This window comes from Lingula anatina, chromosome 1 (genome assembly GCF_051362555.1).
Source record: "Lingula anatina isolate TDL-2025a chromosome 1, LinAna3.0, whole genome shotgun sequence".
In the NCBI taxonomy this organism is placed as follows: Eukaryota; Metazoa; Brachiopoda; class Lingulata; order Lingulida; family Lingulidae; genus Lingula; species Lingula anatina.
Genome location: NC_141767.1, coordinates 56,877,900 through 56,897,215, shown reverse-complemented (window position 1 = coordinate 56,897,215; position 19,316 = coordinate 56,877,900). Strand labels below are relative to the sequence as shown.

Below are 19,316 nucleotides of genomic sequence, written 5' to 3'. Positions count from 1 at the left end.
CTTGTTAAAACAATAGAATATTCTCACTTATTTTATTAATAATTCTTTGTTTTCAAAACAGCGTATAAATTAAAGTCTTTAATAGGTTGGTTTGTGCACAAGAAGTAAAATATAAGGTACTTTAAAAGACCGAATCATTTACATAAATATACATATAGACTTAAGAAGCACGTTGTCGCTGTAACGCAGGGGAAAGAATCATGTATAGATCTATGTCAACGTTTTTGCAGGTACTAGCAACGCTAACTTTTAAGAACCTCTATTCCCGTGATACTATAAAATGCCCTGTAGTAATGTCGTGAGCTAAATTTATAGACCTACTTAGCATTTGCACGAAGTTTATCCTTGCGTGCTGTTGTTTATCCACAGTGCTGTCTTTTTTTAAGCAGTACGGTTTATTTACTATTCGTACTAACGCATAAAAGATTAAGGCGTACATTACTGTCAAATGTTGGCCAGCTTGCGACATAGCTGCGTGTTGGGAGCTCTCACATATTTTGCTTAACCTCTCAGCTCCTCGAGTCAAACTCTCCTGTAATTTATTTGTAAAGCCGGGGGCGTCTCGATAGTCCGAAGGTTCATTGGTCCGAAGGTTCATTGGTCCGAAAAGTGGTAACATTTTCATCGATTTTTTAATCAAGGGTTCATTGGTCCGAAGGTTCTATAGTGAATATTCGGACCAATGAACCTTCGGACTATTGAACCTTCGGACTATTGCTACGGCCCCTGTAAAGCCAATCAGCTTTCCCATAGACAGTCCTGTAAGGTTAGTTTCAACCGTCATCTGTTTTTTTTTTTACACACTGTGAAACTTAACACCTGCTTAGGATATTTAACTTACCATGAATAGACTTCTGAATGCCCAAGGTAGGTAAAATAAAGGGCACTTTTGCCTCTTAAAAGCCACTTTAGTTGGAGAATCTGTGCAAAATGGCGGCCCAAAACTATTCATGACCAGCCACATGTACAAACATGGGCAACTTAGAACATCTAAGAACACATACCGAGTGAAAACAAAAACATGCATGGCTTCTTTTGGATCGAGTAATCAGTAAGCAAAAAAGAGAGATATATTTATTTTTAATTATTTCTAAAGATAGCTACTCTTAACTTAATTCTAAGAGACATGAGTTATAATTTTGCAACCTTAGTGTTAAGTATTCTTCAAATTGAGGGACAATGTTTGTGATTTGTGATGCTGGGATGTCACAATGCTGCAGCCTAGATGCAATGCTTCCCATTATACTTAGTTATTACATCAACCGTAACGCATTGGCTACAATAGTGAAAAAAATGCACATTTTTGGGGAAAGTGGTAATTAGCTTAGGGAAGGTGAAACGTGGAAGCAACAATTATGAAATGTACTTTTAGGGCAAACTTTACTGTCCCCACTGGCTTGATTGCCTTTTTCACTGCTTTATGCCCTGTTACTGCACACACACAATGGGCTTGTTGTAACTCATTCACTTTGCGCTGCCCACTCATGGCAACTGCCCTGTGCAGGTTGAAAAATTTGATCATCTAATGTTAGATAACCCCAAAAACATGATTTTTAGGCCATTTTACCATATTACATGCCTGAAGGGAAAACCAAGTCAATAACAATGAATAGTTGAAGGGCAGGTTTGCCAGGGAAATCAATTTTATGGCACTTTTCCTGCCAAAATGAACAGTTGTTATCATAAGGTAGCATGTGTTTCAAAATGAACAGTTGTTATCATTTTGAAATTATTCTAGTATTTTAAATAGATGGTGTATTATTTTTTTAACACTGTTCTGAGTGTTTTCTCATGTTTGCAGCTTTCCAGACAGGCCTGTCTACAGTTTTCAAGAGGGAAACATGTTGTAATCACTCCAGTTGACAAACCTAGATTTTTTGGTAAATAAACATCTGTTTGTTGTATTTCTTAAAATTCTGAAGAACAGTATATGGTAATGACTCGATCTTTTCAATGGGCAAAAATATCAAACTTTCAGATATATCATTTTTAAATCATAAAAATTATATTTTTGTATAGCATTTGTGATGCTTTTAATGCATGGAATAGAACTATAAGGTAGTATGCGTTTCAGTTTTCATTGCTCAATAGGAATGCTCTTATTTTAAGAAATTCTTACTTAAACAGTATCTGCAAAATTCACAATTTTTCCCCATTGAAAAGATTGAGTCATTATCGTACTTTATTAAGTGCTGACCTTGCACCAGTTTTTATGTACAGACACGGTGTGTCTGCACATATAACCATAACCTATGCTGTTGTTATTATTGTAGCCATGAACCTTATAATTGATGTAATTCAATTTACCAACCTAAATAATTTGTCATAGAGATAAATGGTTGTCAGATTTGTGTTAGCTCCAAATTTTGCCTCAGAAATCGCCTGTTATTGAAAATTTTTGAGATTTACCCTACCCTAGCTAATGAACCAAATCTTGGCTAAGAAGAGAATGACCAGCACTATTTTTTACAATTTTCTCCCAGGTAAACATGAATTAAGTGTTAATCATTGCCTTGTCAAGCTTGCCTTGTTAAAATAATGATAATGAATAGGCTGAAATAATGGTTCAGCTGTTTTCATTTTACACAAACATTCTTTAATCTCATTTAAATTCTTGTATATTGTTACCTTAAATGCAGCTTTACATCTACACATGAAATACATTGTACCATAACTGACTGAATTGCTCATATTTCTTTAAAAAAAAGGTGTCACACCATTCAGTTGACTAGTATTTACAGCCGGCTGTCTCCAACAAATGCTCGTTTTCTGTAATATATAAGTACTACTATGAATTTGAGGATTTCAGTTTTGCCTGACATATTCCAGTTGTGTTAGCAGTCCAAAACTCTATTCCCATAAAGACACCATCAATTTACTTGCCATCAGCTTAATCTTGGACATAATAATGAATGGTCTAGAAACGAGGAGCAAGATCGAAGGATAATTGGCTTAGCGCGAGCTCTTCATGAAACCATGTGCGTTCGGATCACATGACCTCCCGTACAGGTAGCGAGCATATCGCGGTTGTTGATGACTTTTTGTGTCATTTGGACAGATAGATGGCGATAACATGAGGCAGTCTTTTAGGTGGATGAGACAATAAACTTATAGAGATTAAGTACAAGTACAATTTGTACTATTAATTTGGCAGCTATGTGAGTATTTGATAGTTTTGTTCATGGGGGAATTCAAAATGCCCTATGTGGTAAATGCAATCTTGTTTGTTTCCGTAAAATGACCGTTTAAAATTGTATAATTATAGTGTAGCATACTTGTTTTTAGCTATGATCCGATAAAAAAATATTTCTAGTGTCGAAATTTATTCTCTATGTGAGAAATTAGCCTGAGATGCGGCAATAATGAAACCTTAAATCGTGTTTTGAATTAAAATTATGCAATTTCTTTCCTATTTCTTAGGCTCGCTGACATTTCTTTAAGGCTGGTATTTTTTATGTACCTTTTAAATAAAGATGATGTCAGCAGTGCTGTGCACTTTATATATAGATTCATGCTACTTGTTTAAGTCTGCTCTATTTTTGGAATGATAATTTAAATTTTTTTTTTTTTGCTCTCAATATCTGCTCTCGTTGCAATATGGCACCACACATGCATTTGTGACAAACAAAAATGAACCCGTAATACCTTTTAAGTTCTCTTATCAAAGTTGACATCAACACTTTTGTGAACTGTACATGTCAAAGGCTTTTGTTACATTTTCCGATCACGCGTTAGCCTTGGAAGCGTGCCGCCATTTTGATTGACAGCTCTGGAGAGGGCCCTAGTAGGGTGTCAAGGATATGTAGAAGGAAGAGCTAACAAAGGCGATTACGTGTAACTGCAATTAAGAGGTGTGAAGTTGCATTTGAATGTTTCAGTGGGCCTACCTTGGCAATCGAGTAATTTTACCTGGGAGATTCCCTCTCTGATATTGGCAAATTGATCAGATAAAACTGTCGAGAGCAAGTGGCCGGCACTTGTGTTAATACGAGTTTTTGACAGGTTACCCTGCAGGATTATTTTGCACAGCACTGGGTAATTGTCAGATCAACGGAAAAATCCAGTGATTACTTTAGAGCGGTTTATAGGGAGACGCTCAGCTGCACAAGAATCAGCAATAAAAGTGGCTGAGAGAGGGCTTTTGAATAAAATGACAGAGTGTGGGTGAGTTTTGAAACCACGAACGTGTTGATTGTAAAAAAGTATCTATTCGTATCTTTTGAAGCATGTTAAAGTTTCGTCGGCATTTTACTGTGGATTGCGTCTAATACGAGATCACTCCCCGTATTTAGGCCAACATGATATTGTTGATTTAAGGAATATTAACTCTTCGTTTTTGCCAAAAAATGGATTTTCCTGAAGTAAACAACAATTTTCCCCTACTTACCAATGGTTAATGAATCCATTTTCACATTCGAAGTTAGTTCCTGTTTTTTTTTCTAAAAAGTTTGGTTTTTTGTTTAAATCTCTTAAGAGTATAGCTATCAATGGAGGTCACATGGTCTGAAGGCAAGCTCAGATATCAAAATAATAGCTATAACTGCCGTTTTTATGGTAAAACAATATATTATATTTCTACGAGTTGTTCGCAATGTTTTTATTGTGAAATATAGATCTCATATTGTGGTGGTGCTTTGTCCAACCTTGAGTAAAGATCAGTTCTGCCATAGGGAACATTTAGCAGTTTTGAACAGGACTCTGATAACAGGAAGCAACAATGAAACTTGACTGTCACCCAGATCAAGATTTTCCTGCCAAGTTCAAGCTACAACTAAAGTATTACATAAAACAAGTTCATCAGTGATACATTTGGAAAAAAAATAGAGCATAACTATTTTATTACATTGAGTAAGCAATTAATCAATTTTAAATAACTTGCACGCAGAGAAAAATGCCCACTGAGAAAAGTAGATGAAATGGTTGTGGTGCTCCTGTCTTGCAAACCCGCTAACATTATTTTTTTAACTACGCTGTCAACCCTCGCTTGACTTTCTCTCATTTGGCCATTCACATCACAATTTTTTCGCGTGTCTCTCAAGCTCCATAATATCATATCTCGTAGAAGAAAACTTTATTTTGTCAACATTAGAGTTATTATCACTAGATTTTCTGTTGCATTTTATAGCTGATTAAGTACCCTTTGCAAACGGCGACCAACAATCATTTCCAGTTTCGTAACGTGTCACAGATACACGGGCCGATATATATCGCCAAAATTAAGATCTAGCATCGTTTCTAGCGTATGTTTTTTTTGTTATCGATTTTTCTTACAACTGTCCACTGTGCCAAAGTCTGTACCTAGTAGCTACTGTTTCTTCCTCACGATCACTGTCAGAGGATTCCGACAACTGTTCAAGATCCTTCAGAATCTTATGAGCGCTCACTCCATGTAGATTCTCTCTCTCATCATCCGACTGAACGAATACCGGTTTTCCCCAACCACTGCCCATACTCTCTTTCAAAATTTTTCTTTCTTTCTTTCCTCTGGAAATGTATTTTTTTACACGAACTTGCTTAGCTGATGACTTATGATCTATTACCGCACAAGTAATCGGCTTATAATTCATTAACTATGCTCCGCCCCTCATGGCAACGGCCCTTAGCAACAGAGGCGTGGCTTAGTCATCAGCCTGACTGGGGCGTGTGCCAGTTGAAAAACTCATTTTGCAGTGCAAATTAAAAAAAAAATTATTACATCCAACGTTAGATACTTTTTTGATTAGTATAAACACATAAAAAACTCAAAAACATGATTTTAAGCCTAGTTTACCCTATTAGTGGCCTTAAATGACTAAGTTAATTGGCCAAGCTGCCAGTTTGTTTGTATGGCATGTGCAGGGTATGTCTTAGATCAAGGGCGTATTCCCATAGATTTTAGATCGATCTATCCCTGTGGGGAGTCTCACTAGATTACTGTCAGATAATCCAGATTAAATGCCCGTCCCACCTACTACAAGCTGTAAGGGGGTAATTAACTTTCGTGCCCGCTCGGCTGACAGCTATTTAGCGTGAACCCCCAGGGAGTTAGATCGATCTAGTTTGGACTGATCTGATCTCTGGGAATGGGGTCCTAGGCACATATTATGATACTTACAGGTGTGGCAAATGAGAAATACTTGTATTTCATTACCTGTGATTTGTAAAATACATCTGAGGATGATACTTTTAAAGATGTTTAATGTTTAAAGAAAAGACATGTAGATTGATTTAGTAACATTTACTAAAGAAATGTTAAATTATTATTATGTCCAAGTGACCATTAAAGGAAAACTATGTCACATACTCTTCTCAGACTTCCAAGAAAGAAAGAAACATAGAACTATAATACAGCTTCAATTGGAAAATCTTTCTTATTGGTTAATTTTTCTGGAAGTTATATAGTTTTTTTTGTTAAAAGTAAGCTTTTGAATTATCATGGGCCTAAAGCTTTGTGTTTTTACTTTTATTGGTATTACCTGTTGTGCATAATTAAAATTTGAGGTTGACTTTGCAGTTAAGCATAAGATATTTGTGCATCAGAATTTACAGTAGCCTATTTTGTGCATTATTAGTACCACCAGTGTATACTCTGGCGGTACTTTCTGCTTTTTGTCTGTACATTTGACAGCTTTGCTGCTTTATTTTTAGTTTACTTGGCAAGTAAATTTCATTTATTAGCCAGCTGTGCTGTCTAGTGCAATATTATATTGCAGAACATCAATCTTGGGTAAAGTATATTAAAGCGGCATACAAACCAAGGGGGGGGGGGTGCTATCATTGTTGTTGAGATGATATAAGATTGTTTATTTTAAATAATCGTCACCGTTAGATGTATATATACTGACAGTCAATGAAAACGCATAATTTATTTATCAAATAATATTTTAAGTTCCTTTGGCACAATAAGAAAATAACAGTTTTTTTGTGAAATATGACCCATTATTCAGTCACACATGGTGGAATCAAGGTCAGAAAAGATCATCAAAATGCTAGGTCACGTGATCAAATCTCTTTGGTTCCGCCCAGCCTCCAGCATCTAAAGGGTCTGCAGTCACTCTTCCAGTTTTCTGATGCCTTTTTACTTTTCATTGAGTGTCAGTATATTATTCGTCAAAACACAGTGTTAACTTTGGTTTTTGTCTGTTCTTCGTGTTCAGTTTTCTGCTCTGCTGTCTTCAAAAAAAGTTTGCGTGAGCACAATATCTTCACTGCGTGTGCACCTTATACTTCTTATACTATTAGGGCTTCCTAACCAGTGTGGCCATTGCATCATTCGATGTTGTCTCAGTGCAAGGTTTTTGAACGTTAAACGTCTTATTTATCTCTGTTGACATGCCATTGCCCTGTCTATTATAATCCTACTTTTATTTGTGCAAGTTTTGTGTTGTGCTTCCTTCTGCTTTTTATTCCTCTTAGGTGCTAAAAAGTTTTTTCTTTCTGGTACGACTGCTCACTTGACCTTCACTGATGGAAAGTAGGTTGTTCAGTTTTCCCACACTTCTTCCCGCACATTCATTCATATGCTAGTATCTGAGTCACATAACATACAAGGTACATTTCAATCGCAGGATGTAAATGCGATTTTAGTTCTTAATTTTTATGCACTTGGTGCATGTTAGATGTTAAATTTGAAATAGATCTTGTTTATTTGAAGTGTTTGATGCTGTGAAAGTGCTGTTTTTATGAATAATTTCCAACTAAAACTGCTTTGTATGCCGCTTTAAGAATAATTTATTTAAAAGGATTTTGGCTATGAAAAAAATAACAAATAAATAAATAAAATAAATAAATAAACAAACACAGTATAAAGTTTGTGTAAATTTTTATAGTAGTATAAAAGCTGCCTGAAAATGTATGTTACAATTCTCAGATATATAGTAATAAATAGTATTGTCACTTTTGTGAAGAACCTCTCACTACTTTTTTCTGCAGGTATAAACAAAGTAATAATACTAGGGAGCCTTGCCAGTGTAGTCAGAAATCCAGGAAATGATGATTCATTTTATACGTTCACTTTGGCTAACAATAGAACAGGTATGTAAAAATAGTGCAGATACAGTGATTGATCAGACATATTGTGAAATAAAAAACTAAAAATGTAACATTAAGATGCTCTCTGATAATCATTTTGACAATTATAAGCAGTTAACTAAGCAGTTAACTATAGCAACTACCAGACTGAGCATTTAATGATCCTGAATTCACCGGTAGATTGGACCACACTACCCATTTTCAAGCATTAACATAGATGGCATTGCACAGTTCCTGTCTGGACATTGTTTGGTAGACTTGCATTGATTTTGATAATGTTTGTTGTTGGCCTCATTTCCTTCTACCTTTTTTCGGTGGGTTAACGAGGCATGACAATGGTTAAGATGTTTAAAACTAGTATCAGTCACATGCACAGATTTGAAGCCGATGGGTGTGAATATGGTAGGGATTTGTGCCAACAACGTGTTGATCTTCAAGGAAGCCACACGTAAAGGATGCGGCAATTGCACTGAGACTGAAGGGGCTCCATACCATCCCTTTTAGCATCCCTGTCAGCAAAATGGCACAGCACCAGCATGTAATGTAAACATTCTTGCAATAGCCTGTAGCCATTTACATACTGTGTCATGTTAATCACACAGAAAAAAATTTATACAATTCATTGCAAGGCGTCCATATCAAATTTTTATCTAGGCTTCAGCAATTGGAGCTTTACTAGGTGGCAATTTTCATATGGTCAGGGGGAGATGGTTAGAGATCCTAAGGAGACATGAAGGCAATTTTCATATTTGTTTAAGGGATTAATTTACCAGAAGACCCTTATTAGTACCACCAGCGTGTGTGCTGGTGGTACTCATGGTTTTAGTCCCGACCTGTCTCCGCCGGTTCCTGTGACTTTGCAGGATGGCATGGGATACAAGTCGCCATTTCCGCTTCTCATATGTAGGATTCCAAATATGCCCTTGGATTTGACTTTATTTCAAGGTCAAATGGCCCATAATTTTCTAAAAATGATAATTTTCTGCAAAAAAATATTTGTTTGTGCCAATTTTCAGAAACTACAGAGACTTCAGCTTTCATACTATAGTCAGGGGTCACAATTATGGACTTCATTCAACTTTGGGAGTTTGGAGTCAATCAGTGCATTTTAACAGTAGAAGCAGCCATTTGATGCCGAAACTGAAAACTCTCTCCAATTCTGGAATGGTAAATGCTGGAAACCTTGTTTTTTTTTGCATTTTCTAAAGCTTGTCAAGTGCAATACTGGAGGTGGTATCCATTTTTTTTCCATACGGTTTATGAGTTGCGCTATATCAAAATGTGCAATGTGGTAGTGAAAATAAAATGTGAAATATGGTAATTTGCCATGAATTTGGAACGTCGGGAAAAGATAACATAAGGCTTAGTGAGGGACAGACAACATCCAGTCAAAAATGACAGAATTTCATGAAATTCAAACATCTGGAATGTCTGAGCATCTCCAATTTCATGAATTTCAAAACAATCTTTTTGTTTTTTCAATTAATTTATTTTGTTCAAAATTCATGGCACATAACCGTTAATTCAAAATTAGCAAAGAGTTACTACAGCGGCAGATTCAGAGCTATTTTCTGACAGTTTTCCTAATTATCTTTGTTGATCCATCCTCCAATTTTGACCATCTTCCAACAGAAAAATTAGATACCTGTCAATGTAAACTTGAAAATCTGACTGTCTTCAGATTTTCAAGGGGCCTAAATTCGCCCCTGCACTATTGAACTTGAATAAAAAGTTATATATTGGCAATCTGTGACCTTGAACCTACTTTTCATCATGAAATGAACTTTGCAACTTTTTTGTCCCTCATCTCCAAAACTGGCAGAGATACACCTATAGTTACTACTGAATTTGAATAGGAAGTCATATACTTGCAAATGAGCTTTGACCTTGAAATTGAACTTTGACCTACTTTTCACCATGAACTGAACTTTGCAACTTTTCTATCCCTTATATCTCCAAAACTGAGATATGCCCATAGCTACTATTAAACTTGAATACTGACAGTCATATATTGACAGTTTTCCTGTGACTTTGAATTTGGCCTTTGACCTACTTTGCGTCATGAACCGCACTTCACAAATTTGGATTTGACATTATACTTTTCTCCATGATTTTGTTATAAATTGTACGACAAGAAAAAAATAATAACTCTTGTTTACTGCATTTTGTAGAACTTCTCAATCACAACACTGGAGGTGATGTCCCTTTTTTGTTTTCTATATAAATGCACTTACTCCAGCTGGTGGTAAAATACTCTTTTTTTTGTTTTTTTTTTCACAATTTTGGTGATTTTCACACCATAACTTGCAAACTGTATTTTTGAACTTAACTTTAAATTTACTGAGTGGCTTTGTTTGGTAAACGAAATTGGTATGAATGGTTCACATTTACGGTACACATGGTTTTAGTCCTGTCCGGATCGTTCCGCGGGCTCCTGCGGCTCCGCCGGCATGTTACCGTTACCGCTTCTCCTCCTAGACGGTAAGGGCCTCCATACCCATCTCTTGGATTTAGGTCACCTATAATCTCAACTCGTTCCACGTAAAATTTGGGCTTTGTCGGTATTGGGGTCTAGGTGTGGCACTCATTGCAATGCACCCTTGTCCAAAAATGGCCAAATAAATGCTAATTATCTACCCTACGGAAGGAATTATGGGAAAATTTTCTACAGACGGCTTTCCAAACGTCATATGTGTAGATTTCAAATATGCCCTTGGATTTGACCTTTGACCTTTATTTCAAGGTCAAACGGGCCAAAATTTTCAAAAAAACAAATTTTTTTACGAAAAAAAATTATTTGCGCTGTTATTCAGACACCACACAGACTTAACCAATAATATTATTGGAAAGTGTTACCCTTCATGTCATCTTTCATCTCCGTGAATTTTGGGTCAATCGGTGCATTTTCACGGGAGTAGCGGCCATAAGATACCGAAACTGAACACTGTCTCTAATTTGGGAACCGTTAATGGTAGAGACCCATTCTTTTTTGCATTTTGTAGAGCATGTAAAGCCCAACACTGGAAGTGGTCTCTGTTTTTTTGTATTCCATACGAGTTACGCTGTATTAAAAAGTACATATTGGTGGTGAAAGCAAAATTTGCAGTACGGCTTGGCGAGGCAGACAACTTGTGGTCAAAAATGACATTATTTCATCAAATTTGAACATCTGGAACTTCAGAGCACCTCCCATTTCAAGAATTTTGACCAAAATGACCTTTTCTTTATTTTAATTGATTTTTTCTGTAGGAAATTTATGGCACATTATTGTAAGTCCAAAATTATAACATTTAGTCCCTTATATCTCCAAAACTGGCATAGATAGGTCCATTGTTACTATTGAAGTTGAATAGGAAGTTGAAATTGACCTTTGACCTACCTTACTATGAACTAAACTTTGATTGTACCATTTTTAGTTATATATTTTTTTGCATTTTTTGAGAATTCTTGTTGATTGCATTTTTTACAGCTTGTCAAGCACAAGACTGGTGGTGGTGTCCCTTTTTTGTGTGTGGGGGGGTCTATACGATCGCGCTTACTCCAGCTGGTGGTACAATATTCGGAGGCAGTATCGCCTCTCTGATCCTCTAGTTATTCTGACACATGGCATTTGCCCCATAACTGCCAAACCGTATTTATGTTTTACTTCAAATTTACCAAGTGGCACTGTTTGGTATAGAGACAGGTTGCTTTCGAAAGTCGGCATAATTGGTTTACATTTAGGGTAATTATTCCCTAGGCTGTCATTATGTTTGCACAATTTTTATAATGGTTATGTGTCAGTGTGGTGGATGACAATAATATTGAAGCACAACATACAAAGGTTCTTTTCACATTGCAATAACTTTTGGCATACATTGCCATCCTTTGTGGTGTTCTTGTTTTCCAGTTGAAAGTTAAAAAAAAAAGGTTTGCACATCATAAACTTCTTGACATTGTGTGCTGCCTCGGTTAATTTACAACCACAATTATCTTTGCAACACAATGAAGTAATAAAAAATATCATAAATCTATTTATCCCTTTAATGCACTTTATCCCACTGGTGGTACAAAACCTGGTGGCAGTGTTTGTTGCTCTGATCCATAAGTGTATTTTCAGTGGATGGAAACAAGAACATAGCTACCTTCCATGACGTTAAAGTTGATGGAAGAATTGCCCCAAGGAATATCATGGACTTGCAACCTGGGTAAGCAAATTCATGTACATTGGTAGGTTGCTTTAGAAATTTTTTTATTGGTTTATATTTATTCTGGATTTTTGCACAGTTTTGGTGACAGTCACCACATAACTTCCAAGCTGTATTTTTGTTTTACTTCAAATGTACTGAGTGGCTTTTTTTTGTAAAGAGGCAGGTTTCTTTTGAGAATCAGCATGATTGGTTTATATTTATTCTTTTTTTTTTTTGTACAATTTGTGTGACATTTGCCCCGTAAATGCCCATCTGTATTTTTTTTTGTTTGGTAAAGAGGCAGGATTCTTTCAAAAATCTGCATGCTTGGTGTACATTTATGGTAATTATTCTGTTTTTTTTTTTTTTTTTTTTTGCATAATTTTGGTAACATTCGTTGCAAATTTTCTGATCTTTATATCTCCAAAACCAGCAGAGATACACCCAAAGTTGCTGTTTAACTTGAATAGGAAGTCATACACTGGCAATCTAACTGTGACCTTGAAATTGACCTTTGACCTACTTTTTATGCTGAACTGCTTTTTGCATGTTTTCTGCCCTTTAAATCTCCAAAATTGGCAAAGAAATGCCTATGGTTACTATTGAACTTAAATAGAAATTCATATACTGTGATATTGAAATTGACCTTTGACCTACTTTTTCACCATGAACTGAGCTTTGCATATTTTCTTGCCCCTCACATCTTCAAAATTAGCAGAGATGTGGCCGGTGTTGCCCCTAGGTTTTCTCTTTTGTCAGCATATATGCAACACTGACAACACATTTCAAGGAAAACCAATAGGCTATTGTCTAGAGAATCACAGGAGTGATCAATATTAGGAAAATGCATGTCAGTTAGAAAATTTGCTTGATTGTACCATTTTTAGTTATATTTTTTTTGCATATTTTGAGAACTTGTTGATTGCATTTTATAGAGCTTGTCAAGCACAAGGCTGGTGGTGGTGTCCCTTTTTTTTTTTGGGGGGGGGGAGTTCCATACGAATGAGCTTACTCCAGCGTGGTATCTTTATTCTTTATTGTCATCTTTATTGTCATCTTTATTTTTGGCTTTGCTGCCTTGTTTGCTGTTTGGTATCTGTATTTTTGTTGGCTTTGCTGTGATGTACCAGACGTTAAACTGCTAAAATACAACTTTTCATTAACGTTCTTTCAACACCCATGGTTCTGCAGCCCAGTTTTAGTGATATTTTCTAGCACTAGTACATTATTAAAATTTGGTGGTGATCATGTTGTTCAGCACAATTTGACATTGCATCAAAATTGACATAAAACCTTTTCCTTGCTAAAGCAGAAATATTTGTAATGATATTTTCAAATATTTTAAAGTTTAGATAATTGCATTAATTAAAATGCATTATATTTTTCTATGTACAGACACAGATGTGTCTGTACATATATCATCACCTGCGTCTGTTGTCGTCGCCGTGCACTTTTACCGATAACACGATAAGTGGAAAACTGTTTTTTATTTCAGCTTTTTTCAACTTACAGAATTGACGAATATTCATAATACGCAGGTCAAGTTCGAAAATCAGCATGATCGGGTCACTGGTAGAGAAGTTATGCTGTTTTTTCACTTTTTTCAGCATATATGCAGCACCAATAACACGATAAGTGGAAAACCATTTTACATTTTGGCTTGAAACTCACAAAACTGATGGATATTCATAATCCGCAGGTCAAGTTCAAAAATCAGCATGATCGGGTCATTTTTAGGGAAGTTACGCTGTTTTTTCAATTTTTTCAGCATTTTTGTAACACCGATAACACGATAAGTGAAATACCATTTTACCTTTTGGCTGGAAACTTACAGAACTGATGAATATTCATAATCCGCAGGTCAGGTTCGAAAATCAGCATGATCGGGTCACTGGTAGAGAAGTTATGCTGTTTTTTCACTTTTTTCAGCATATATGCAGCACCGATAACTCGATAGGTGGAAGACCATTTTACCTTTTGGCCTGAAACTTACAAAACGGATGAATATTCATAATAGGCAGGTCAAGTTTGAAAATCAGCATGATTGGGCAATTTTTATGGAAGTTATCCGTTTTTATGTACAGACACAGATGTGTCTGTACATATTGCCATCACCTGCGTCTGTCGTCGCCGTCCCTGTCGCCGTCGATGTCGCCGTCGCCGTCGCCGTCGCCGTGCACTTTCATCGTTAACACGATAAGTGGAAGACAGTTTTACTTTTTGGCTTTATATTTACAGAGCTGATGAATATTCATAAAACGCAGGTCAAGTTCGAAAATCAGCATGTTTGGGCAATTATTGTAGTATTTATGCTGTGTTTTCACTTTTTAGCATATATGCAACACTGTTAACACATTTCAAGGAAAACCGATAGGCCTGTTGTCATGAAACTCACAGGAGTAATTAATCTTACTAAAACGCAGATCAAGTTCGAAAATCAGCATGATCGGGCCACTATTTTAGTAGTTATGCTGTTTTTTTCACTTTTCAGCATATGTGCAACACTGTTAACACATTTCAAGGAAAACCGATAGACCTGTTGTCATGAAACTCACAGGAGTAATCAATCTTACTAAAATGCAGGTCAAGTTCGAAAATCAGCATAATCGGGGCATTATTTTATAAGTTATGCTGTTTTTAAACATTTCCTCAGATTCAATACTTAGGCATGTTAACAGTCTCATTATTTAACTAATAAGATTCGTAAAAGTGTTTGTTTGACATTTCCTGCATCTTTACAACATTGTTAGTTGATTATGTAAAAATGATGGTAAACTTGTTATCATGTATTGTATAATAGAGTTTCAAAAATGGAAATAAACTCATATCATTGCAGTTTGTCAGATTCATTCATTCACTATGTTCAGAAACTCAGAATGGAGGAAATTGGACATTAAACACTGTTCTATTGATATTTTTCCCATCTCATCAATTTTCTTAGTTGATCATATATAAATGGCAGTAAATTGTTAATTTTGTTATGTGTTAAAAAATTGTTAAAAATGGAAAAAAAAACATTTCAGGACAGTGCTGTCTTGTCTACATTTTGGCATTTTCAAGGTGTGACTTTGAAGTTCCTTTGGCCTGAAGACCTTTGCTAGGAACATTTTCTGAATATCCATGATACTAATATTTTATTATTAAAAATTGATGGTAATTATCCTGTTAAACATTATGTAATAGTGCATCAAAATTTGAAGACACCCCTATTTTGGACACTGCTCCCATGATGACCATTTAAGGAAAACCATGTCACTTACTGTTCTCAAACTTACAAGAAGAAACATGGGACTTAAATAAAGCTTCAGTGGGCAATGCAGACTATTTGGTAATTTTTTTTGGCAGTTAATCAGCTTTTTGTGAAAATTTAATTTTTCACATATTGGCATTTTCAAGGTGTGACTTAGAACCTCCACGGGCTTGAAGACCCATGCTAGTCACATTTTCTGAAAATCCACGATACGGATCTTTTATTATTAAAAACTGATGGTCATTATGCTGTTAAGCATTATGTAATATTGCATTAAAATAGAAGAAAACACAATTTTGGGTGCTGCTGCCATGATGACCATTATGGGAAAACCATGTTACTTATGAGTGTCAAACTTTCAAAAAAGAAACAAAGGACTAAAATGCAGCCTGAGTTGGAAAAGCAGTCTAATTGGCTTCTTTTTCTGGAAGTTATACATTTTAGTGAAATATTCATTTTTATCATGTTGGCATATTCATTGTGGGACTCGAAGCTCCCATGGACATGAAGCCAAATGGTAATCAAATTTTCTACATGTCCATGCTATTTGTAGTCAATAATCAAAAATTGGTGATAATTATTCTGTAATTTATTATGTAATGTTACATCAAAATTGACAAAAATCTTTTTGCACTGCTACTACAAACATTATGAAAAGAAAACTATGTTACTTATTATTATTTTCAACTTACAAGTACGATTTGTAGGATTGGCATGCAGTTCAAATTAGAAAGCCAGCTCAAATGGGTTATCATTTATTATTGAATTTAAGCAGTTTTATGTGAAATTTTCATTTTTCTCATTCTGGCATTTTCAAAGTGTGAACTTAAACTCCCATGGGCCTGAATCCTTACGCTTGTTACACATTTCACTTACATTGGTATTACCTGTTGAGCATAATTAAAATTTGATGTTGAATTTGCAGTTAAGCATAATGTACTTTTGCATCAGAATTGACAGTAGCCTGTTTTGTGCATTGTTATTGTCTGCTTTTTGTCTGTACATTTGACAGCTTTGCTGCCTTGTTTTTTTTTTTTTTCAATTTTTTCAGCATTTTTATAACACCGATAACATGATAAGTGTAAAAATGTTTGTCCTTTTAAATTGAAACTTACAGAACTGACAATACGCAGGTCAAGTTTGAATATTGGCTTGATTGGACTATTTTTACAAAAGTTATGCTGTTTTTTTCCTTTATTCAGCAAACATGCAACACTGATAACGCATTTTAAGGAAAACCAATCAGCCTTTTGTCTTGCAACTCACAGGAGTGATCAATCTGACCAGTATACAGATCAAGTTTGAATAATGATCAGTTAAGTTTTGATGAAGTTATTAGCCTTTTTGTATATAAGTGGTTTTTCTTCAGATTTAATTCTTAGACATGTTAACAGTCTCATTATGGAACTAATGAGATATGTAAAAGTGTTGTTTTGACATTTTCTGCTTCTTAACAATATTGTAAGTTGATATATAAAAATGATGGTAAACCTATTATCGTGCATTGTGTAATAAAGTATCAAAAATGAAAAGGAACTCATCATTGCAGTTCGTCAGATTCAATCATTCACTATGTTCAGAATCTCCGAATGGAGCAAATTGGACATTTAAAATTGTTCTACTGATATTTTTCCTATGTCAGCAATTTTCCTAGTTGATCATTTAAAAATGACAGTAAATTGATTATTTTGTTTTATGTAAAAAGGGTGTTGAAAATGGAAAGAAAATCATTTCAGTACAGTTATCTCTTGTTTACATTTTGGCATTTTGAAAGTGTGACTCTGAACTTCCATGGCCTTGGAGAACTTTCCATATCACATTTTCTGAATATCCATGATACTTTTATTTTTTTATAAAAAAATTGATGGTCATTATGCTGTTAAGTATTATGTTATATTGCATGAAAGTTGAAGAAAACCCTATTTTGGACACTGCTGCCAGGATAGCGATTAAGGGAAAACCATGTTACTTATGATACTCAAACTTACTGAAAAGTTTCATAAGACTGAAGTGCACCTTGTGTTGGAAAACCAGTGTGATTGTTTTCTGTTTTGGAAGCAATGCAGTTCTATAGAGTGCTATATGGTACAATAAATGTATATGGATAGCAGGCAGTATGTTAATTCAGGGTTATTAAGTAATTTGCTTAATTAATTTTCAAGTTATTTCAGGGTTATTAAGTAATTTGCTTAATTAATTTTCAAGTGGCCATTAAATGAGATTACATAAAACACACGTTGAGATTTCATTGTAAAGTCCCATAGGTTTAGCTCTCTTAACTGTGTCACATAATTAGGAATCGATGATTATTATGCAGGTAAATGTTATTGTACCACCAGCGTTAGCGCTGGCGGTACACATGGTTTCGGTCCCGTCCGGATCGTTCCGCCGGCTCCGCCGGACGGCTACCGTTACCGCTTCTCCTCCTAGACGGTAAGGGCCCCCGTACCCATCTCATGGATTTAGGTCACCTATAATCTCAACTCGTTCCACGTAAAATTTGGGCTTTGTCGGTATTGGGGTCTGGGTGTGGCACTCATTGCAATGCACCCTTGTCTAAAAATGGCAAAATTAAATGCTAATTATCTACCCTACGGAAGGAGTTATGGGAAAAATTTCTATAGACGGCTTTCCAAAAGTCATATGTGTAGATTTCGAATATACCCTTGGATTTGACCTTTGACCTCTACTTCAAGGTCAAATGGGCCAAAATTTTCAAAAAAATGAAATTTTTTACGAAAAAAATTTTTTTTGCCCTGTTATTCAGACACCACACAGACTTAACCAATAATATTATTGGAAAGTGTTACCCTTCAGGTCATCTTTCATCTCCATGAATTTGGGGTCAATCGGTGCATTTTCATGGGAGTAGCGGCCATAAGATACCGAAACTGAAAACTGTCTCTAATTCGGGAACCGTTAATGCTAGAGACCCATTCTTTTTTGCATTTTGTAGAGCATGTAAAGCCCAACACTGGAAGTGGTCTCGGTTTTTTTGTATTCCATACGGTTTTCGAGTTACGCTGTATCAAAAAGTACATATTGGTGGTAAAAGCAAAATGTGCAGTACGGTAATGGATAATAAATTTTGAACTCTGGAAAAATAAAACATAAGGCTTGGCAAAGCAGACAACTTGTGTTCAAAAATGACATTATTTCATCAAATTTGAACTTCTGAAACTTCAGAGCACCTCCTATTTCAAGAATTTTGACCAAAATGACATTTTCTTTATTTTAATTAATTTTTTATGTACGAAATTTAAGGCACATTATGGTAACTCCAAAATTATAACATCTAGTCCCTTATATCTCCAAAACTGGCAGAGATAGGTCCATAGTTACTATTGAAGTTGAATAGGAAGTCATATACTGGCAATCTTACTATGACCTTGAAATTGACCTTTGACCTACTTTTCACCATGAACTGAACTTTGCAAATTTTTCTTCCCTTTTATCTCCAAAACTGGCAGAGATAGGTCCATAGTTACTATTGAAGTTGAATAGGAAGTCATATACTGGCAATCTAAATGTGACCTTAAAATTGACCTTTGACCTACTTTACACCATGAACTGAATTTTGCAAATTTTGCTTTCCTTTTATCTCCAAAACTGGCAGAGATAGGTCCATAGTTACTATTGAACTTGAATAGGAAGTCATATACTGGCAATCTATATGTGACATTAAAATTGACCTTTGACCTACTTTTCACCATGAACTGAATTTTGCAAATTTTGCTTCCCTTTTATCTCCAAAACTGGCTGAGATAGGTCCATAGTTACTATTGAACTTGAATAGGAAGTCATATACTGGCAATCTAAATGTGACCTTAAAATTGACCTTTGACCTACTTTTCACCATAAACTGAACTTTGCAAAATTTGCTTCAC

The 19,316-nt window shown here is 35.4% G+C and overlaps 1 protein-coding gene across 2 annotated transcripts in view; it reads left to right on the top strand.

The window, feature by feature from the left end:
- The first annotated feature begins 85 nt into the window (after positions 1-85).
- LOC106172143 (uncharacterized) overlaps positions 86-19,316 on the top strand; it is a 28,994-nt gene continuing 9,763 nt past the window's right edge. Inside the window, exons 1-4 of one of the 2 annotated variants that reach the window (XM_087002794.1) lie at positions 87-230; positions 1,802-1,880; positions 7,912-8,013; positions 12,110-12,197. In XM_087002794.1, the coding sequence (XP_086858920.1) occupies positions 201-230; positions 1,802-1,880; positions 7,912-8,013; positions 12,110-12,197 (299 nt within the window). In that variant the 5' untranslated portion in view covers positions 87-200. Of the gene's footprint in view, positions 231-1,801; positions 1,881-7,911; positions 8,014-12,109; positions 12,198-19,316 lie in introns of both variants that reach the window. The other variant, XM_087002795.1, reaches the window with a different exon arrangement.